The sequence below is a fragment of the Ochotona princeps genome, chromosome 17, assembly GCF_030435755.1.
Source record: "Ochotona princeps isolate mOchPri1 chromosome 17, mOchPri1.hap1, whole genome shotgun sequence".
NCBI classification, from domain to species: Eukaryota; Metazoa; Chordata; class Mammalia; order Lagomorpha; family Ochotonidae; genus Ochotona; species Ochotona princeps.
In genome coordinates this window covers 3,683,717-3,706,159 of record NC_080848.1, presented here as the reverse complement: position 1 = coordinate 3,706,159, position 22,443 = coordinate 3,683,717, and the positions used below count along the sequence as shown (strand labels likewise).

Here is a 22,443-nt window from a genome sequence, read left to right as displayed (position 1 = left end):
TGCCATGACCAGGGAGGCTAAATACTGGTACAGAGCGCTGCCTTGATACTTCAACCCTGAATAACTGGAAGCTAAGTGCCCTGGCATCCCCACTGCCAGCTGCACCCCTCCCATGCCCCTTGTTTGTGGTGAGTGGACCTCCACAGATTAGGCCGGGAGGGCAAGGGCTGGGCAGCGGGAGAGAAGAAAACAGAAAGCCCTTCACACTGCTATTTTGGGAAGTTGCGATGGAGTGCCAGCCCCTAGGGTGGACTCTGCCTTTGGGAAATCTTAACTCCTGTAGAGCCAATGAGACATGGAACATGGAGTTCCTCTACTGTGCTCGTTTCCTTAGTAAGGCCCAGCAAACACTTTCTACTGGGAGGGAGCAAAACAAAACACGATCCATGACTTGGCTCCTACCAGTAAACAAGTGACATTTGTCATCTTGTCAATTCCAACCCCAGTTTCCTAGCAGCCCTGGATCTGCTGACAACAACCCAGGTGAGGCAAAGTGTAGCCCGGCAGAAGCAGGAATGTTTTTCACTCAGAACAGATCCACCTGCCAGAATGTGTGGCTCGGGGACCAGGGGTTTGTGTAATCATGAGCTTTGCCTGCGGCTGCTGAGCTGGTGGTAAACAGTGTGGGTCACATGGCACAGCACACAGCAGCAGGGCCAGATGGAGGTGCAGCCACACTGCCCGGGTCTGCCTGGATTGGGCTGGGCAGATCCCACACTGACTGCTTTGAGCTGCACTAGCTCCAGAGAGCAGGAAGGGATGGTGGCCAAGGGATGCCTCCGGAAGGGAGAGCCACGAAGGGCTCACGGTGGCGTGTGGGAGATACGTGAAGTTGTGTGAACCCGGCTTCTGTGACTCGGGCTCCTTGGGAAGAGGAGACGTGTGCTAGAGACGAGCAGAGAGTTTCTGGGGAAACACTCAGATACACAATGTGGAGAGAGTCAAGGAGCAGCGCAAACTTCTGCAATCCACGGGGTGAATATTGCGTAGTAAAATCTCAGAGGAAATGCAGGTAGAAGTTGCTGGTTTTTTTTTTTTTAATGTGTTAAAGTGTACATAAAATTTAACATTTAAACATTTTGTTCATTTATTTACTTGAGATACCCAGAGGAAAAAAACCCAGCATCCAGCATAGGTTAAGCTGCTACTATCAATACCAGCATCCCATATCAAAGTGTTGGTTCGAGTCCTGTCTACTCCACTTCCAATCTAGCTCGCTGTTAGTGTGCCTGGGAAGGCAGCAGAGGATGGCCTAAGTCGTGGCCCTCTGTCACTTCATGAAAGACCCCAATAGAGATCCTGGCTCCTGGCTTCAGCCTTGAGTGGCTCTGGCCATTTGGAGGGAATCAACAAATGCATGGAATGTCTCTGGTTCTCCCCTCCCTTTGTCATTCTGCCTTTCAACTAGCTAACTAACTAACTAATAACTAACTCAATCTTTCAACCAAAAGACAAAAGTACAAAGTGTATGTAGTATTTCTGGGATTGGCACAGTAGTATACCAGGCTAATCCTCTGTGTGCAAACACTGACATTCATGTCCCGGCTGCTCCACTTCCCATCCAGCTCCTTGCTTGTGGCCTGGGAAGGCAGTAGAGGATAGCTCAAGTCCTTGGACCCCCGTATCTGCTTGCCTGTGAGACCCAGAAGAAGCTCCTGGCTCCTGGCTTCAGATTGTCTGAGCTCTGGCCGTTATGGCTGTTTGGGAGATGAACAGCGGATGGCAGATCTCTCTCTCTCTCTGTCTCTTCTTCTCTGTAAAATAAACCTCTCAAATAAAAACAGATCATTTTTTTCATTGACTACATTGCATTATGTGACACAGTTTTATAGGCACTGGGATTCCCCCCCAACCCCCCCGCATGGTGGATTCCTCCACCTTGTTGCATTACCACAATTCAAGTTCAGTTGAGATTCTTTCATTACAAGCATCTACCAAGCATAAAGTCCAGCATCTTATTGTCCAGATAATTTCTTTTTTTTTTTAAGATTTATTTATTTTATTACAAAGTCAGATATACAGAGAGAGGAGGAGAGACAGAGGAAGATCTTCTGTCCGATGATTCACTCCCCAAGTGAGCCGCAACGGCCGGTGCTGTGCCGATCCAGACCCAGGAACCAGGAACCTCTTCCAGGTCTCCCACGTGGGTGCAGGGTCCCAAGGCTTTGGGCCGTCCTCGTCTGCTTTCCCAGGCCACAAGCAGGGAGCTGGATGGGAAGTAGAGCTGCCGGGATTAGAACCGGCGTCCATATGGGATCCCGGCGTGTTCAAGAAGAGGACTTTAGCCGCTAGGCCACGCCGCCGCCGGGCCCTGTCCAGATAATTTCAATGGTTTCTTGGGGAGACCATCTCTGGTCTGAAGGTAGAGCTGGCAGAGTATCATCCCGATCGATTAAAAGCCCTGACATTATATCAGTAACAATTTATAATGTTATGGAATTAGTTGACATGGTATTGAGTAACCAATATGTTAAAAGAGAAAAAAAAAGAAAGAATGCAAGTTCTGAACCACATCCTGTGACTTCTACATTGACATTTCAATTATTAGTTTATATACAACTGGGTTCTATACACCTTAAAATGGTTATGGATTACTAAAAATAGATAATTTTTTAAAAGATTTATCTATTTTTATTGGAAAGGCAGATATACAGAGAGGAGAGACAGAGAGGAAGATCTTCCGACCGATGGTTCACTCCCCAAGTGAGCTGCAACGGCCAGTGCTGTGCCGATCTGAAGCCGGGAACCAGGAACCTCTTCCGGGTCTCCCACACGGGTGCAATGTCCCAATGCATTGGGCCGTCCTCAACTGCCCTCCCAGGCCACAAGCAGGGAGCTGGATGGGAAGTAGAGCTGCTGGGATTAGAACTGGCGCCCATATGGGAGCCCGGGGCGTTCAAGGCGAGGACTTTAGCTGCTAGGCCACGCCGCCGGCCCGGGAAATTCTTTTTTAAAACGCTTTTAAAAAAAGATTTATCTAGGGGCCCAGCACGATAGCATAGTGGTTAAAGTCCTTGAATGCGCCAGGATCCCATATGGGCTCCAGTTCTAATGCCAGTAGCTCCACTTCCTATCCAGCTCCCTGCTTATGGCCTGGGAAAGCAGTCGATGACAGCCCAAAGCCTTGGGACCCTGCACCTGTGTGGGAGACACAGAAGAGGCTCCTGGCTTCGGATTGCAGCTGCTTGGGGAGTGAATCATCGGACGGAAGATCTTCCTCTCTGTCTCTCCTCCTCTGTGTATATCTGACTTTGTAATAAAAATAAAAATCTTTAAAAAAAAAAAAGAATTTCCCCTGGCCCCAGTTATTCAGTTCCTGTGCAAGATTTTTTTGTCTTTTGTGGATTAAGCTTTTGTTATTATATCCAAAAAGTATATCCCAAGGTCACAGAGATTTTTCCCCCATCTCTCCCAGGAGTTTTTTTAAAAGGATTTATTTTATTTTCTTATTTTTTTAATATTTATTTATTTTTATTACAAAGTCAGATATACAGAGAGGAGGAGAGACAGAGAGGAAGATCCTCCATCCGATGATTCACTCCCCAAGTGAGCCGCAATGGGCTGGTGCGCGCCGATCCGATGCCGGGAACCTGGAACCTCTCCTGGGTCTCCCACGCGGGTGCAGGGTCCTAAGGCTTTGGGCCGTCCTCAACTGCTTTCCCAGGTCACAAGCGGGGAGCTGGATGGAAAGCAGGGCTGCCTGGATTAGAACCGGTGCCCATATGGGATCCTGGGGCGTTCAAGGCGAGGACTTTAGCCGCCAGGCCACGCCGCCGGGCCCTTAAGTTTTCTTCTTAAGATTTATTTTATTTTTGTTGGAAAGTCAAATATACAGAGAGGAGGAGAGACAGAGAGGAAGATCTTCCGTCCAATGATTCACTCTTCAAGCGGCCGCAACCACTGGAGCTGTGCTGATCCAAAACCAGGAGCCTCTTCCCAGCCTCTTCCGGTTGTCCCATGCGGGTGCAGGGTCCCAAGGGTTTGGACCATTTTCGACTGCTTTCCCAGGCCACAAGCAGAGAGCTGGATAGAAAGGGAGGCTGCCAGGACATGAACTGGCACCCATATGGGATCCTGGCACGTGCAAGGCAAGAACTTTAGCCGCTAGGCTATCGCAGCAGGCCCTCCCCATCCAGGAGTTTTATAGTTTCAGTTTTATGTTTAGACCTGAGCTCCATTTTGTGTTCATTTTTATTTGGCACAAGCTCTATTTCCAAGATTGTAATGATAGTTACTTCTCATATCTTCACACTCGGTTGTCCCAGCACCTTTTGTTGCAATGCTTTGTCCTTTCTGCACGGACGTGCCCTGGATAGCTTTCTCAAATCGATGGGCTGTTCAGGTACGGATCTATTTCTGGACTGTGATACCTGGCCAGTACCACAGCACCCTGATTACTGAGAGCCCTGACGTCAGGCGGCGAGTCTTCCCATTTTGTTTTCTTGTGGTCATCTAATCTGAGTGTCTTTTATGAGGAGAGTTGAGCATGGTTTCATTGTAGAAGCTACTGGATCTCCAAGGCCTCCCAGTGTTAGAAGAAAGCAAAGTTACCTCTTTTATTACCATCTACCAGGCATATTAATTATCTCTGTAATTTCCCAACTTCTGTTTACTTCTCTGTCATGATGAGGATCCCATTGCTTCACAGAGAAGTATATATTTTTTAATAAATTAATAAGAAAGAGGAGATGGAACTCCCATGTCCTGGTTCACTCCCCAGATGCCTGTGCAACCTGGGGAGCTAAAGCCAGAAGCCTGGAGCTCGAATCAGGTGTCCCACATGCCTGACAGGATGCCAGTTCCTTGAACTGGCACCACTGCCTTGCAGGGACTGCATCAGTAGGAGGCTGGAGTCAGTACTCAGAGCTGGGAATCTAGGCAAGACACTTGAATATGGGGGTTGGGAATCTTAAGCAGCAACTTAACTGCTAGACTAAACTAAATGCCACCCCTGCCCCATATAAAATAAACAGTTGTACTTAACTTGCAATGAGACTGCCCAGTCTGCCCTTATAGCATCTTCCCCCTGGTCCTGAGCCTTGTCTACTGATGACTACTGAAGCTGCATTTAATTAAGCCCTTTGTGATAATTGTATGCACCGTTTTTGGATGTAAGTGCAGGGCTCAATGTTTTTTTTTTTTTTTTTCCCAGCTAAATTGAGCCTCTTAGACTTGGCCCTTCGTTATATCCTGTTGAGATCTTCTTGGATCTTGAATTTGATCTGCTCTCCAGGTTTATGCTTTCCAAGAATTTGATTAGCATATCATCTGTTTCCTCACCCGAGTCATTGATAACATACTGAGGAGAACCCCACCAAGGGTAGAACCCTGACCCTTGCTATTGGAAACTGCGTGCTGTTTGACATCAACCTGTCAGTCACTTCAACTGGATACGGACCCGTCAAATGGTGTTTTTGGTATGTTGACTATGGCTAGAATGCAAGCCTGGCTAATGAGGACTGTGTTGGAAGGGATCAGAAAGCCAGCCAGCTCCTCATCTTGCCTTCAGCCCAAGCCCTGAGCGCCTAGAGAGCGTCTCTGGACCTCAGTTTTAAACCTGGCAACAGGAAGCCTCTATCTCTTTGTGTTCATTCCTTTGTCACCATGGCAGACCAGCATTATCATCATTTTCTTCCTACTCTAGTATGCCTGTAGTTTAACAAACAAATAAGGCCAAAGTGAGGACCTCAGAACTCCATCTGGGTCTCCTCTGTGGGTGGCAGGAGCACAGGTACTCGAGCCATCAACTGCTGCCGCCCAGGGTGCATTAGCAGGGAGCTGGAGTTAGAAATGAGACCCAAAGTCAGGCACTCCACCCTTGGATGTGGGCATCTCAGCCTGCCCTGTAACCACTGCGTCACATGCCTACCCCTGTTGATGGCTTCTTTTCCTTTTCCCTCTGATTTGGCCTTTGCTCTCTTACAATGCCAGGGTGTACTCGGGAAACTGAGAAACTGCTCAGGGTCTCTCTCTGGGCCTCTGATCCCTGTCCTGTGTGGTCTTTCATTTCTTCACTCTCCCTTTAACCAGGCTTTCTGATCGCACCAAGCAGACCCAGTCACTGTCTTTCTCTTGCGTTTCTTCCAGGGTTCCTTTGTTGGGGTCCCTTGTTTGTCACTGGATTGTGCTCTCTCAGCTCACTCTTAAGCTTGCTTGCTCCTTTCCTTTCCTTTCCTTTCCTTTCCTTTCCTTTCCTTTCCTTTCCTTTCCTTTCCTTTCCTTTCCTTTCCTTTCCTTTCCTTTCCTGCCCTTCCTTTTCCTTTTCCTTTTCCTTTTCCTTTCCTTCCTTTTAATTTTTTTAATACTCATTTATTTGGGCGCGGCACGATAGCGCAGTGGTTTAAGTCCTCGCCTTGCACGTGCCGGGATCCCATTTGGACACCAGTTCTAATCCAGGCGGCCCCGCTTCCTATCCAGTTCCCTGTTTGTGACCTGGGAAAGTAATCGAGGACATTCATTTATTTGAAAGGCAGAGTTACACAGAGAGAGGGAGAGACAGAGATCTTCCATCTGGTTTTTCACTTTCCAAACTGGTGGTGGTAGCAAGAGCTGAAAGAGCTGATATGAAGCCAGGAGTGTCTGTTGACGTCTGCCATGTGAGTGCAGAGACCCAAACACTTGGACCAACTTTTGCTGCTTTGCTAGGTGTACCAGCAGGGAGCTGGACCAGATATCTAGCAGCTGGAATTCAAACTAGCATCTTTTTGGGATGCTGACACTGCAGAGCTTAACCTGTTACATTACAGCCGTGGCTCCTTAGGTTTTCTTAAGCGTAAAGTTCAGCATCATAGGATGTCCATCGAGGGAAGAGACCATTAGTTTATATTCTTTGAAAGCAGGACATTGCTTAAACATCTACAATTTTGTCTAGCTTAGTCATAGAGTAGGTGCTCATCCTCTCTTTTGTACCCTCCAAATAGAGCATGGGCTAGATATTTTAGAAGTTATTGAGCTGATTTAATTGGATCTTAGATTCTACCTTACTTTTGAAAATTCATGCCTATTGAGACAGAATTCATACAGAATAAGATGCATCTATTTGAAGATATAGTTTGAAAAATGTTGGCAAATCTGTGCATCGAAGCATCATTCAGAATCCAGCTATTGAGCACAGTCGTTTCTATGGCAGTCGTTTCTGGCTGCAGGCAACCATTGATTGACTTGGTGTTGTTGTAGATCGGCTTCTCCTGTTCTAAATTTAATGTGCACAGAATCATTTTCCGTGTACTCATTTAAGCCTGAGACCTTTCGAGATTCTTTCAAGATCCAACCATTCTGTAGTGTGTATTAGAATTTCATTTGGGGAGTGGAGGGCCGGTGTTGTGGCATAGCAAGTAAAGTCACCAGCATCCTTTGTGGGCATTGGTTGGAGTCCCTGCTGCTCGACTTTTGATCCAGCTCTACTTCTGATCCAGGTGTTAATGCACCTGGGAAAGCAGCGGAGGACGGCCCAAGTGCTTGAACCCTCTCATCCAAGTGAGACACACAGAAGCTCCTGACTTGAGACTGGCTCAGCTCTGGCTGTTGTGGTCATTTTGGGTGTGAACCAACACATGGAAGATCTCTCTCTCTTTCTCTGTAACTTTGCCTTTTAAATAAATGAATGAATGAATGAATGAATAAATAGGTTTCATTTGGTCTTGTTTCTGAGTAGAATTCCATGATACGGAATACCACAATTCTTTATTTGTTCCCCTCTGAATGGGCAATTAGACTTTTTTTTAAATTTATTTATTATTTTTAATTCATTAATTACATTGTATTATGTAACACAGTTTCATAGGTACTTGGGTTCTCCCCACCCTTCCCCAAACCCTCCCACCATGGTGGATTCCTCCACCTTGTTGCATAACCACAGTTCAAGTTCAGTTGAGATCCCCCCAATTAGACTTTTTTTTAGTTGGCTGTTTATTTATTTATTTATTGGAAAGCCAGATATACAGAGAGAGGAGGAGAGACAGGGATCTTCCATCTGCTGGTTCACTCCTCAAGTGGATGCAATGGCCAGAGCTGAGCCCATCCAAAGCCAAGAGCTGGGAGTTTCTTCCAGGTCACCCATATGGGTACAGGATCCTAAGCACTTGGGCCATCCTCCACTGCTTCCCCCAGAGAGCTGGATGGGAAATGGAGCAGCAGGGCATGAACCAGTGTCCATGTGAAATCCTGACAATTGTGAGGGGTGAATTAGTCAATAGAGACATCACTCCTGGCCCTTGTGGAACTATTTTTAAGAAACAGAGAGGGAGCTTACATCCACTGATTTTTCTTCACATGGCCAAAACCTCCAGAGCAGGGGTAGGCCAAAATCAGAGCAAATAACTTCATCCTGGCTGCTCCACTTCCCATCCAACTCCTTGCTTGTGGCCTGGGAAAGCAGCGGAGCATGACCTAGGTCCTCAGAATCCTGCACCTGCATGAACCTGGAAGAAGCTCCTGGCTCCTGGCTTCGGATTGGCTCAGCTGCAGTTGTTGTGGCCATTTGGGAAGTGAACCAGCAGATGAAATATCTTTTTATCTGTCTCTCCTTCTCTCTGTAAATCTGCCTTTCAAGTAAAAATAAATCTTAAAAAGAACTTGTTTTGCTTATTCTAGGTTTTTTTTTTACCTGTCTTTATAAATTTTTGAGTCAGTTTTTCAGTTTCTACAAAAAAAAGTGCCAAGTAAACCTTTGAAATCATGGTGAATCTATAGATAAGTCCAATGGTAACTGCCTCTAATAATAGATCTTCCAATCCATTGATGTTTTATACCTTTCCATTTATTTAGGTTTTCTTTAATTTATGTCATATATATTTACATATATATGGTCATATATATATATATATTTATATTTTTAAGTTAAAGGCATCCCTAAGTACTTTATGAGAGAGAGAGAAAATCAGAAATCTTTTGTCTGCCAGTTCATTCTCCAAATTTCCACAGCAATAAGAGCTGGGCCAGGATGGAGCCAGGAGCCAGGAACTTCATCAAGGCTTCCTATATGGGTGATGGGAACCCAAGTACTTGGACCTCGCTTTCTGCCTCATAGGTACATCAGCAGGAATCTGGGTCAGAAGTGGGTTGGTCAGGACTCCAACCAGCACTCTGACGCAGAATGTGGGCACCCCAACCAGTGGCTTAACTCTGTACCACAAAACCTACTCCCAGAACTTTCATCTTCTAGAATTTCATTACTAGAAAAGAAATATAATTTATAATTGTATTTTAACCTTGTATCCTGCAATGAGGCATTTTTATTTGTTCTGGAAAGTTTCCTTTCTTTTTTTTTAAAGATCTATTTTTTATTACAAAGTCAGATATACAGAGAGGAGGAGAGACAGAGAGGAAGATCTTCCGTCCGATGATTCACTCCCAAGCAGCCGCAACGGCCGGTGCTGTGCCGATCCGGAGCCAGGAGTCAGGAACCTCCTCCAGGTCTCCCACACGGGTGCAGGGTCCCAAGGCTTTGGGCCGTCCTCGACTGCTTTCCCAGGCCACAAGCAGGGAGCTGGATGGAAAGTGGAGCTGCTGGGATTAGAACCGGCATCCATATAGGATCCTGGCATGTTGAAGGCGAGGACTTTAGCCACTAGGCCACGCCGCCGGGCCCTTGAGTTTTCTTTTTAAGATTTATTTTATTTTTATTGGAAAGTCAGATATACGGAGGAGAGGAGAGAAAGAGAGGAAGATTTTCCATCTGATGATTCACTCTCCAAGCAACCGCAATGGCCAGGGCTGTGCCAGTTTCAAGCCAGGAGCCAGGAGCTTCTTCCAGGTCTCCCATGTGGGTTCAGTATCCCAAGGCTTTGGGCCATCCTCCTTTGCTTTCCAAGACCACAAGCAGGGAGCTGGAAGGAAACTGGAGCAGCTGGTGCATGAACTGGCACCCGTATAGGTTCCCGGCACATGCAAGGCAAGGATTTAGTCACTAAGCTATTGTCCTGGACCCTGGTTTCTATTTTTTATTTCTTTTTTTTCCCCCTTCTATTTCTTATTTCTGATGATAGTAGTGGCAACTATTTAGTATCTGGTATGTGCCAAACAGTGTACTAAAACCCAGCATGTACCATTTTATATAGTTCTTAGAGGATTTCTATGAACAAGGACACAAAGGCTCAGAAGGACAAATAATTTTCTGTACTTATTGGCATTTGATGTATGTTGGAGCCAAGATTTGAACCCAGTGCTAATTAGTTTTGAAACGTATGCTTTTTCCCCCATAATGGCTGGGAGTAGAACCATTCCTTTAGGGACACTGCTCTGGTTTCAGATCAAACCCTTAAGAACAGTTGCCTCTTGAGCTGTGGTTATGCAACAAGGTGGAGGAATCCACCATGGTGGGAGGGTTTGGGGAGGGGTGGGGAGAACCCAAGTATCTATGTAACTGTGTCACATAATACAATGTAATTACTGAAGTTAAATAATAAATAATTAAAAAAAAAAAAAAGAAATTATTTAAGCTCAAAAAAAAAAAAAAAAAAAAGAGGAAAATCCCGTTTCCAAGGATTTCCTGAGGTGAGGGCACATACCTTAACCACAGCTAGCAAGATCTACACAGGAAGAATATTCTCATGTACAAATACCTGGCATGGATAGATGGTTATCGTTCACTTTCTACATGCACATCAAAGTGGGATAAAAAGGAATACTCGGTTGTAAAATGTGTTATCTTTGCTATCAGGGTTGAGTTTGAATTTGTAATTAGAATGCAAGAATTGGATCTTATACATTTTATATATATGCCCTGTATTAAGAAAGATTGTTGAGTGAATGCCCTCGAGCTGGTTATTTTCTTTTTCTGAGATATTCTCTATTTGTAGGAATAATAATAAAACTGGTTACCATTTATCAAAAAAAAAAAAAAAAGAACAGTTGCCTCCCAGTTTCCCATGTATGGGATGATGGGAAAGCAGCAACTCTCAGAAAATGTCCTGTTCCTGGCTGTCCTGTGTGTGCTGCTGTGGCTTCCAGCTGGCCACACAGCTCCCTCCCTCTTGCGATGTCCTCGGAAGAAGTGAACTGGGACAATGCCCCGTTGACTCCTGGTGCCTTTGCCTGGGTGGCAGCAATCTCAGCCGGGCCCTGCTGGGATGGGGTGTCATGGGGACCTGGGGCTGTGGTTGTAAACAGGGCCCTGGGCTGCCTGAGTCAGAGAGAGCAGCCTTGGGCAGAAGAGGAGTGGCCTCTCAGGATCCCATTTCAGTTAGTTGCCATAACCGCAGTGACCCTGTGCTGTAAGGCTGCCTCCAATGTCACTGTCCCTGACCCTTTTGGCCTGGCCCAGCTTGGAAATTCCTGCCTGGAAACACCGGGTCAGGGAGAGACTTTGCAGTGTGGCCTGTGACATCAGCACTGGTACTGCCCAACAAGGAGTGGGGTGGAATTTTTTGTTTTAAGATTTATTTATTTTTATTGCAAAGTCAGATACACAGGAGGAGAGACAGGAAGATCTTCCATCCACCGATTCACTCCCAAGTGACTGCAACAGCCGGTGCTAAGCCGATCCAAAGCCAGGAGTCAGGAACTTACTCCAGGTCTCCCACGCGGGTGCAGGATCCCAAGGCTTTGGGCCGTCCTCAACTGCTTTCCCAGGCAACAAACGGAGCTGGATGGGCAGTGGAGCTGCCAGGATTAGAACCAGCACCCATGTGGGATCCTAGCACATTCAAGGTAGGATTTTAGCCACTAGGCCACTGCACTGGGCCCTGGGGTGGAATTTTGGCACCTGGGCCTCCTGGCTGGGTCTTCTGGTGGCAGCCTCTGGTGTTGGTTCCCAACAGCTGTCTTTGGGTCAGTTCTCCCAGACTCCTGATGGCTCCTCTGTTTTTATTTTATTTTATTTTTGCTGTTTACATTGTTGAAAAGAATGCAGGTCCATGAGGACCAAGGAATAGGTTAGGGAGGGTCTAGGTAGCAGGAAAAATGCTACCAATTTTGCATTTCTTCCTTTATCTCCTATATGTGGGGCATGGGGCGAGGGAGGAGGGGAAGGCTGCTCCCCACTGCCAAACTACATCAGTACCTGGGGATGTCCAATTGATGTCATCTTAGAAACTCTGACGTGGAGAATGTTCCGAGGGTATTGCTTGAGCGTTTGTAAAATTTTTTTTAAGATTTATTTTATGTTTATTGCAAAGTCAGATATACAGAGAGGAGGAGAGACAAAGATCTTCCATCCGATAATTCACTCCCCAAGCAACCGCAACGGCCAAAGTTGTGCCGATCCGAGGTTAGGAGCCCAGAGCCGCCTCTGGATCTCCCATGTGGGTGCAGGGTCCCAAGGCTTTGGCTGTCCTCAACTGCTTTCCCAGGCCATAAGCAGAGAGCTGGAAGGAAGCGGGACTGCTGGGATTAGAACTGGCACCCATATGGGATCCTGGTGCGTGCAAGGCAAGGACTTTAGCCGCTAGGCTATCATGCTGGGCCTGCTTGGGTGATTTTGATAGTTCCAAAAAGCTGTTGGTTTTGCGGCTCCAAGGTTGAGGAAAGTCTTTCAAGGTCCGTTGGCTGACAGAGTCCACCCCAGTTTACCCACTCACCCAGACACTTGCTACCGAATCTTGACCAGGAGAGTTGTCCAACCTGTTCTGCTTTTCAGCTTCTTGCATGGGATTCAACATCCCCTGATGACCCAAATGAGCTGGCTGTCATGTCCCTCATGCAGCTGGACATGCTGCATACTGCATAGGCACCAGCAATCAGGGAGGTGACTACTTCTGCTTAACAAGGCGTGCTGCTGGCCTAAAATAAATATCTTTTAATAAAGCTAAGGTTAAGGACCCAACACGGTGGCCTAGTGGTTAAAGTCCATGCCTTACATGCACTGGGATCCCATATGGGTACCGGTTCATGTCCTGGCAGCTCCACTTCCCATCCAGCTCCCTGCTTGTGGCCTGGGAAAGCAGTTGAGGATGGCCAAAGCTTTGGGACCCTGAACATGTGTGGGAGACCTAGAGGAAGCTCTTGGCTTCAGGTCAGCTCAGTTGCAACCATTGTATCTACTTAGGTAGTGAATCAGCAGATGGAAAGTCTTTCTATCTCTCCCTCACTCTGTAAATCTGACTTTCCAATAAAAATAAATAAATCTTAATTTTTTTTTTTTTTAATTTTAAAGGCAGGTGCGTGTGCTTGTGTGTGTATTAGAAAGAGACAAAGAGAAGTAGGGAGGAAAAACAGTTCCATTTTCTGGGTTACTCCCCATACACCCATAGCCAGGAAGGCAGTCCTCGTCTCCCGTGTGGGTGTCAGGGACTCTGTGGCTTGGTGCATCACCTGCTGCCCCTCAGGATGTGCAGGAGCGGGAAGCAGGAGTTGGAAGTCTAACAGGAACATGAACGCAAACATTCTGATATGGACCGCAGGGGTCTCAGCTGGCATCCCAGGCCAAATGCTTGCACCTTTAACCCTAACTTTTAAAAATGCTGATAAGCCAAGCCTTTTCCTGTCTGCAGGAAGTCAACAACTGAGAGTCCTTGTGGAGGAGAACACCAAGTGCTTGAGAAAGCAAAGGTGAAAAGGTCACTGGTCCTCCGGAGTCCTCTTCCCCATGACCTCAAGGAATGGAGGTGGTGCGGGGCCGACTGCTTAGGGGGAGCTCTGCTGCCAAGCAGGGAGGCTGGGCACTGCTGCCAGGGGACCACTTTTCTGCCATGTAGTTGCAGTGGTTGATCCTGCACACAACCTCGACTCACTTGGTGTCCTTCCTCTCTCCCCGCAGATGCCTGTGACATCATTGCTGAGGTTTGTCCATGCTGGGAAGGAGCCTTGCTTTCGGGAGTGACCACATTTATCTGGGCATGCCTGCAGCACTCTGGGCCCATGGACCTGCAGGAGCAGCATCTGGTAGGTTGTGCCTGTTACCCCTCGGGTATTGACTGAGCTCTCTCTTGGACTCCTCCTGCTTGCTTTGGCCTGGGAGATCCTCTGGGGATTTGAAGTCAAAACTGAGAGAGGAGGGTGTGACTGTGCCTGGGGTGGGTTTCCGAGACCACTCTGGAAGGCAGGGTCATTGAGCTGGAAGCTCTAGATGAAAGTGGAGGGCAGAGGAGGCGAACTTCACTGTGTGGCGTGGTGGGGCGTGTCTGATTTGGGTTGGCACCACGCCATCCTTCCACCTCTCGCCCAGGGGTGTGTAATTTAGTTTGTTTGCTCCCTGCTGGGGCTGTGCCCCAACCTGCTGAGCCATGTAGAGTGTTGTCAGGCACCCTGTCTGTGGTTAGAAATGATCTTTCCAATCAGATCCCAAACACAGCTGCTTAATCAGCTAGTGCTGAGCCTCCAGGGGGTCCGGCTGTCCTGGAGATGGGCTGAGCCTCCAGGCACAGTGCCTTGGGGTGGAGGCAGGTTTATCAGTTGGACATCCCTCCCCGGGACAGAGGCTGCTCTTGCCGGCCTGCTGCCCTCCTGTCCCAGGAGATCTCTCCATCTGCTCACCAACCTCCACTCAGCCAAACCTGCTATAGCACCTTCCCTTTGTACGAGGTGCTGTCATCCAGGTCCCTAGCCCAGCCCATCAGCCTAGATCGCCACTGCTGATGGCAATGCTTCTGGGTTTGGGTGCATACACCCTGTGTAGGCTGTTGCCTCTCAGTACTCACCACCCCTTTTTCCTGGCTATCCTCTTCTACTCTTGCTGCAAGTTTGGGTAGTGTCTTCCCTACCTAAGTCCTCCCTTCACTCAGTCCTCTTTTTCAGTCTCCCTATACCTCTGCCATCTTATTCATTATACTCCATTGAAAGGCTTTCTCTTCCACTTTATCTCAGTTCCTCTGGCTGCCTGCACAGAGCCTGGCATGCAGCAAGGGCTTCGTAAATATTTGTTGACTTGAACTTCGGAGCAGTGATCTTCCTGCGGAAGAGAATTTGAGAGATGTAGAGAAGGAGCCATGGGCCCATTTCCCTGGTGGCACTTAACTGGATGCTGCTGTGGTAACCCCAGACTTTCTGTACTTCTGGACCAGGCTTGTGAATTTGAACTTGAAGCCGATGTGTTCAGCCTTCTGGTCACTGGTATTCACCCTAACAGTGACTGTGTCTGGTGGTGGTCTGGTGTAAGGCTGCTAAAATGGTTGCTATTGCCATGCACTCTGGAGGTGGCACTCCGCAGGAGGATCTGCTGTGTGCAGTGCTTTGGCCTTCCTCGGGGCTGAGCACCCCTACCACAGATGGTGGGGTTGCCCTCTGTTTCCAGCCTCTTACTGAAACCCTTATCCCTGATGTGTCAGGAAAACAACATTCTAGGTTCAGGCAGCTGGCTTCTCTCTAAAGTCTGAGGAAGACTCAAGCACCCAAGCCTGGGTGCCATCATTGTGGTGCTGTGAATTAAGCTGCTGCCTGCAGTGACAGCATTCTATAGGAGCTCCAGTTCTCCTCCTGGCTGCTCTGCTTCCCTTTTTTTTTTTTTTTTTTGATTTATTTATTTTGTTACAAAGTCAGATATATAGAGAGGAGGAGAGACAGAGAGGAAGATCTTCCGTCCGATGATTCACTCCCCAAGTGAGCCGCAACAGCCGGTGTTCCGCCGATCCGAAGTCAGGAGCCAGGAACTTCGGCCAGGTCTCCCACATGGGTTCAGGGTCCCAAAGCTTTGGGCCATCCTCGACTGCTTTCCCAGGCCACAAGCAGGGAGCTGGATAGGAAGTGGAGCTGCCAGGATTAGAACCTGCGTCCATATGGGATCCCGGCGCGTTGAAGGCGAGGACTTTAACTGCGATGCTATCGCGCCAGGCCTCCTAATGGGATTTCTACTACTGAGGAACCGGGGAATTGCATACATGAAGGTGCTTGCAAAGAGAACCCCTGGGGCCCAGGGTGGTCTGAGGCTCTTGGTAGGAGCAGCATGGGGACCAGTTGGCAGAGGTGACTGATGGTCAGGGCTCTGTCATTCCCTGGCTCAGCCCAGGGTTAGTTTGGTTGTTGCTGGGTGATTTTCTGCACCCCATGCCCTTCTCTGGCCTGCCAGTTCTCAGCATCTCCTTCCCAGCCTGTCCCCTGACCTTGAGCCCCTGGTGGACCTGCTGCAGTGCTGATACCTGGGTGCCTGGTATGGTTGCTCATGTGAGCGATGGCAGAAGGATGGGGGGAGAGCTGTGAGGGGCTGTCCAACCCCTGGGCTTGCCCTGCTCTGCTTGCTGTCTTCTTTCAGGCCTGCCACACAGAAGGGAGCCAGTTTTTTGGCTTGTTCATCTTTGTGCTGGTCTTCATAGCGGCCAGCACAGGAGCTGATCCCACCCTCCCTGCCTTCCTGCTCCCGGTGGCAGCTTCCTGCCCTTCAAGGCTGGACTGTCTGGCCCCTCCTAGCTGTTCTCATTCTCTCTGTTTGGCAGGGCCCCACGGGGAGCTGTGCTAGAGCAGGGGGAGGGACGGAGAGGCTCTGGCTTTTTTTTCCCTTCCTTGCAGCTTGAGATGGTGTCGTCTAGGAAACCGAGGGCCCTGGAGAACCACGCTGGGCCTACGGCTCTGTGCCTCAGCTAGGGGACCATTAAGCTATGTCTTCTCCTTTAGGTTTATGGCCTGGGCCTAGACGGAGGAGTGTTCTCCCAGTGCCCCGGCCCCTCCTGCCCCAGGGTGCCTATGCTGAGAAAGCTTCCCAAGCTCTGTGGATGTTCCGGGTGAGGTGCATGCCGTAGGAGACCCAGGTCGGAGGGGAGGCGCATGCTGACTAGGAGACACAGGTCTCCTCTTTCTACCTGAAGAAGGGAAGACTTGGGTGTCTCTAGGTCCCAGCATCCCGTGCGCAGTTGTATTTCTGTGTGTGGGCTTTCAGCTCATACTGATCAGTGGCTGGTGAGGGCCCCGCGCCACCTGCGAGGAAGGTGCTGGGATGCTGCTGCTGGCTCCACCCTCCTCCACTGAATTCCTCCTTTCAGAGCTTCCCGGTCCCCTCTTCTGCGTCCCCCCACCCCCTGCCCAGAGCCTTCTCAATGGCCAGTCCTTCCCCTGCAGGCAGGATGTGCTGCTATTAATAACTCACACGTCCCTCCCCTCCTGCCCCGCTGCTCTGGCTGGTCTTGGTGAGATTCCACGCAGGGGCACTGGAGTGGCTTGGGCTGGCTTGTAGTGACAGGCTCCTGGTCATCCCCGGGTCCTAGCCTTGCCCAGTGACGTGGGGGCAGGGCACTTTAGTCTGTGAAGAGAGCTGGTATTCGAGCATCCCAAGGTGTGCCTGACTCCTGGCAGTGGCCCTTGGAGTTCTGGGCCGTTGGTAGTTCCTCCTGTTTGACAGGCTGGCTGGCTGGCTGGCCGGCCCTGGCTCTGCGTCAGGTTTCTGCTCACCCGGCCGTGGCCTCTGCTGAAGAACAAGCCAGGCTCCTGGACATCTGGCAGCACATCCGACGAACTTTCTCCTTTAAACCCTCCTCTCTCTTCCCCCCTTTTCTTTGCTTTCTCTTCCCTTTTCTCCCTCCCCTCTCCCAGGCTGCTGTTGCAGCCACTGCGCTGCCTCCTCCCTCCCCGAATCTGCAGCGTGACTGGAAATAGGCTGAATTAATCAGCACATTGAAGCTCTGCTCTGCTGCGCCCAGCTCTCCGCTGCACCAGCTCCTCGCTCGCTCTCCAGCCCTTTCTCCTCTCCCCACCGAGGGTGGTGTTGGGAGTTACGGTGGCTGACTCCTTGTGGCTCAGCCTCTGCCCATGCTGTTTAAGCAGGCCGAGCTATGGATGCCCCCCCCGGGGCAAAGGCAGCCGAGTGAGTATGCCAGCCTGGCTTTTACATTGTTCTTAACGATGCCTCATTCTTGCTTGGGGTTGCCTTAGTGCTTGCCACCAGGTTCCTGAAGACCGTGTAGCACGAGAGGCAGCTCCGTGAGTGTGAGTTAGCCAGGACCTTACGAGGAGACTGGGAGTAGAAGCCAGAAAGCTAGCATGTCTAGAGGGTGCCAGCTCAGTGTCCCAGGGGCCTGCCAAGGGATGCTAGGAGCCAGGTCTCCAGGCACAGGTGACAGGGGCTTGCAGCCTGTATGGGGCCACACAGGGGTCAGAGCAGGAGTTGCTAGGGCCAGGATGGTCTTTGGCAAGATCTTGGTGGCTGCAGGAGGTGGGCAAGAAGGTAGACAAAGTGCTTAGTTCAGCATGCACCTGGCAGAATGAGGAAGAGCAGGCAGCAGCTCCCCTCCAGCCTCTGACTTACCTGGCTGCAGGTGGAGCCTGGCTGTGTCTTGTCCAACTCCGGAGAGTAGATGGTAGTGTCGGCTGTCCTGGCATTGTGTCGAGTTTGGCTTTGTTGCTCTTTCTCTGCTTGCACTGACTGAGAGGGCTGTGGCCTCATGGACCTAGGGAATGGGCCCCAGCCACTTCCATTGGGTGGTTATCTGCTGTTGTGAAGGCCTCAGGTCAAGGTCTAAATTGGTGACTTGTCTACCTGAGCCAGCAGCCTTGATGCTGCTGAAGCAGGTGGAGTAGGAAGGAAAACAACTGTCGTGCCAGCAGAGCCTTGGCGGCGCTCCCAGCAGGCAGGGGCTGGGCTGGGGCTTCTGGCTCTGCATCACTAGAGAAATTTGACTGAGGTGTGCACAGGAGAGCCTGGGTGGGTCATCTCTCAGAAGGTGCTTTAGATGAACCAGATCCCTGGCATCAGACCTGCACGTGGTGGATTCCTGATGGCTAGAGCTGTTTCCCCATCCTGGTGTTCTCCTGAGTTTCCGAGCCCCGCCCCGCTCCCTTCGCATGCCAGCACAGAGAAGGCGCCCTGCGCAGGATGGGATTTTGCTGCCAGCCTCCCCTGGGCCAAGGCTGCCTTAGAGCTCCAGTGACTTCCCGCTCCCGTGCAGCCTGGGCAGTTTTAGCAGTGAACTGGGTTTGATTCTACGCACAGAGCTGCAGGGTCAGTGGAGGAACAATGCCTTCTCCTTCCCTCCCTTTGGGGTAGACCTGCTGCTCACCCAGGAAGTCTCTGGAGGTATCTGGTAATGGGATTCGGTGGGAATTTTTAGCACCTGGGACTCAGGGCAGATCTCATTATCTTTGTCTGCTTACAGCAAGATTTTTGCTGCCCCTTTTTGATCCCATCAGGTGAGAAGACTGTGTTCTTGTTTCGGTAATAGGAACAGCCCCCATTCTTCGTTCCCTTGCTGCGGTCGCCCCCGTTGGTGCCGAGGCACACAGGTGCATTCTGACTCTGTGGACACAGAAAGGCTGGCGGAGCTTGCTCACCCACCAGCCCATTCTGAATCTTTCAGGGCGTGTGAAGGTTTCTCATTATGTGCCTTCCCCGGACTCTCCCATCACATGGGCCAAAGTTGAGGCAAGCTGAGAGAAAGTGGTGATGTGGCCTTTAGCTCAGGCACTCCTGCCACAGAGGGCTTGAATAAACTAGGCTGAAGGCTGCGTCTTTGCCACTGGGCCAGCCTGTGCGGGCAGACACTTCCTTTGGACAGCATGTAATTAAAGAATGGCTTACTTTGCCTCTGCTATACTGTCTTTAATCGCCAGTCTGGAGCTGGTGTCCCCAGCTAGACACAACATGCGGGGGCAGACACACAGACAGCCACTGCAGATGCCCTGCCCTGGGATCATTTGCCACCCTCTGGCCCATCCCTCCTCCACCTGGTGAGGACAGAGTACAGCTACTAGCACCTGGGGGGCAACAAGTGTGACAGACTGGATGGTGGCGAGAAGGGGAGTCTGTCCTGGGCTCTGACTGGCTGCACAGAGGCAGCAGGTGGTAGGACGGCCACCATGTGATCCCTGGTGATGGGAAGTGCCCAGGTATGCAGGCCCAGCAGGAGGACAGGCACCACCCTCCACTGGCTGCTTGATGTGGATTGTCTTCTGCCCTTTTGAAAATGACCACGTCTGAAAATGACCTTTCTGAATGGAGGGTGCTTCATTTCAGGGCCCCCAGCAGTCCTGTGTAACTTGCCCAGCCCTTCTTTCCTGTCTTCTTCCCAATTCCCCTCTCCTGGATGTGCAGGCCAACCCTAGCACTTCTTGCCTCCAGTGTGTTTTCTCACTTGATCATTTTGGGAGGTCTGGCCCAGGCAAGTCCATCCTGGGAACTGTTGTCAGGAGGAAGCCTGGAAGGCTGAGCCTGGGGCACTGAGCCCAGGGGCAGAGGCCCCAAAGAGGGAAGGCTCGGGAGGCCTGGATTGCTCTGCTGGGCTTCCAGGGAACTGCTCTGCCTCCGGGTCCTCAGCTTCTTTGGGAGGGAGGATCTGGCACAGCACTGTGGCCCAACCCCTTGGATAGGAGAAGGTCTCCTGCTTTCTCTTCCTCTTCCTCCTCCTCTTCCTCCCTGAGCTTTCTGCTCCTCCTTGACAGGAGCCCCAGGGGGCAGTGGCCCCAGCTTCAGACCTCCCATCCTCCTGGGGGCTTTAGAGAACAGTAGTTCCCCAGGCTGGGGGTGTGGGCCCATTCCTGGGGGAGCTGAAATAACCAGTTTATCCCATTGGGGAAGAAGCAGCTCTTATCTGCATAATCCCCCAAAGCCACCGTGGAGAGCAGGGATTTGGGGAGATTTAGGCCGGGAGCTGGGAAGCTTCTGCTGGGCTCCCTCTGGAAGCCCCTGCTCATCTTGCAGCACTGGGAGCTGGCAGCAGGCCAGCCCTGGAGGCCGCTCTCAGGCGCAGCCACAAGGCCAGGGATGCGGCAGAAGAACGTGCCCGCAAGTCCCCAGCCTCTCCGAGCTGTGTGTCCTGCAGGGGTTGAGGCCTAGTTGGCCAGGACATTCTTTGGAGACAAGAGATTGTTCTGCGTTTAAGCTGACAAAGCCAGCGTGGGTTTCTCCCTGGTGCAGGGTGCCGGAAGGGCAGTTCTGTGGGCCTTCAGAGTGGAGAGGCTGGGCTGTAAGACACAGCAGCCTGGGCCCAGTGCCCTCAACCTGGCCTTCTCAGGAGGGAGCCTCGAGTCCCTTGATCGGTGCCATAGGGCCTGGATGCACTCCTCCAGCTCAGGAACTTTGCTGATGCGAGTGCATGTGGGTGCTCTTCAGGGGCCCTCGGGATGGACTCCCTTCGGGCCTTTCTGGGAGCTACTGGACGCCAGAGTTGAGAATTTTGTTCTGTTAGAGTGTCAGTATAATGTTAGAGTGTTAGTATAATGCTAGAGTGTTAGAATAGTAGAATGCTAGGCCAGGCTGTCAGGCCCCTTGGTGCCAGAAGCCGCTGCTTTGCTTAGTTAGGATAAACCAGGGCCATTGGGAGATTCCACCCTAGTCAGGATGAGTTAGGGCTACTGACCAGTGTCACAAGCCCTATCTATAGTGACCAGTGCCACGAGCCCTATCTATAGAATCCACCTGGGTAGTAGGGCAGTTGTCCGGTTCCAGGAAACAGGATGTGCTATTGATAGCCAGATCCCATGGCCATGATGTGTTTGAAGTGTGTTACTTTGATTGGATAATGTGTTACTCTTTAAATTGATTTGCTGTGTTTGGATTTGCGTGGGCTATGATATATGTAAAGCCCGAGAGAGGCCTATATAATCAGAAGCCTTTCTCTGGTTCAGGGTCCGAACCCTCTTTGGCTGGCCTGTGTGCCCCAAGAACGGTCTGACCCCAGCATGCTGGCACAATAAACTGCTTGCTTTTGCATTACCAGTGAAACTCTTTGTTGTTTCTGGGGGGCGGACAAAACCAGACCCTAACAGTTTAGCCTAGAATTGGCTTCATCCCAAGGATGTGGCTTCAGTATATCCAGGGTGGGGCCTTGACGTCCTTGTTTTTAAAAACTCCAGGTGTTCTGCTACAGACTTGTTTGTTTTCTTACAGACTTGTTTGATAGGCCCTGATTAAGGTATTGTTGCTGGAGTGAGGAAGGAGGGTATAGGTCAAGATGTTGCTAGGGATGCTTGTATCTGGTATCGGAGTGCCTGGTTTATGCCTGGTTCCATTTCTTGGGAGACAGCAGTTGGGGACTGAAGCGCTTGGGCCCCTGCTACCTGCATGGGAGACTTGGATTGGCTTCTAACTTGTGGCTTTGAGCTGGCCCAGACCTGGCTATTACAGACATTTGAGGAGTGAACCAGTAGATGGAAAACTGTCTGTCTTTGCCTTTCAAGTAAAGTGAAAATAAATAAGTAATTAAAAAAATGATTGCAAAAGATAATATTGGGCCCGGCGGCGTGGCCTAGCGGCTAAAGTCCTCGCCTTAAAAGCCCCGGGATCCCATATGGGCGCTGGTTCTAATCCCAGCAGCTCCACTTCCCATCCAGCTCCCTGCTTGTGGCCTGGGAAAGCAGTCGAGGACGGCCCAATGCATTGGGACCCAGGTTCCCAGCTTCGGATCGGCGCGCATCGGCCCGTTGCGGCTCACTTGGGGAGTGAATCATCGGACGGAAGATCTTCCTCTCTGTCTCTTCTCCTCTGTGTGTATCTGGCTGTAATAAAATGAATAAATCTTAAAAAAAAAAAAAGATAATATTTAAAAAGGTATCCTTGGGGTCAGCGAAGCTCCTTGTTCTTCCGTTCATTCATTGAGCTTGTGTGCAGCAGGCATTTTCCTAGTAGTTGAGAGGTAGGGCAGGACATGT

General features: G+C 50.1%; 1 protein-coding gene across 4 annotated transcripts in view; it reads left to right on the top strand.

Annotated features, from left to right (window-relative positions):
* Window positions 1-22,443, top strand: part of TMEM94 (transmembrane protein 94) — a 42,059-nt gene that overhangs the window by 3,980 nt on the left and 15,636 nt on the right. For all 4 annotated transcript variants that reach the window (XM_058675234.1, XM_058675235.1, XM_058675233.1 and 1 more), the window contains exon 2: window positions 13,697-13,821. In XM_058675234.1, the coding sequence (XP_058531217.1) occupies window positions 13,798-13,821 (24 nt within the window). In that variant the 5' untranslated portion in view covers window positions 13,697-13,797. The remainder of the gene's footprint in view (window positions 1-13,696; window positions 13,822-22,443) is intronic.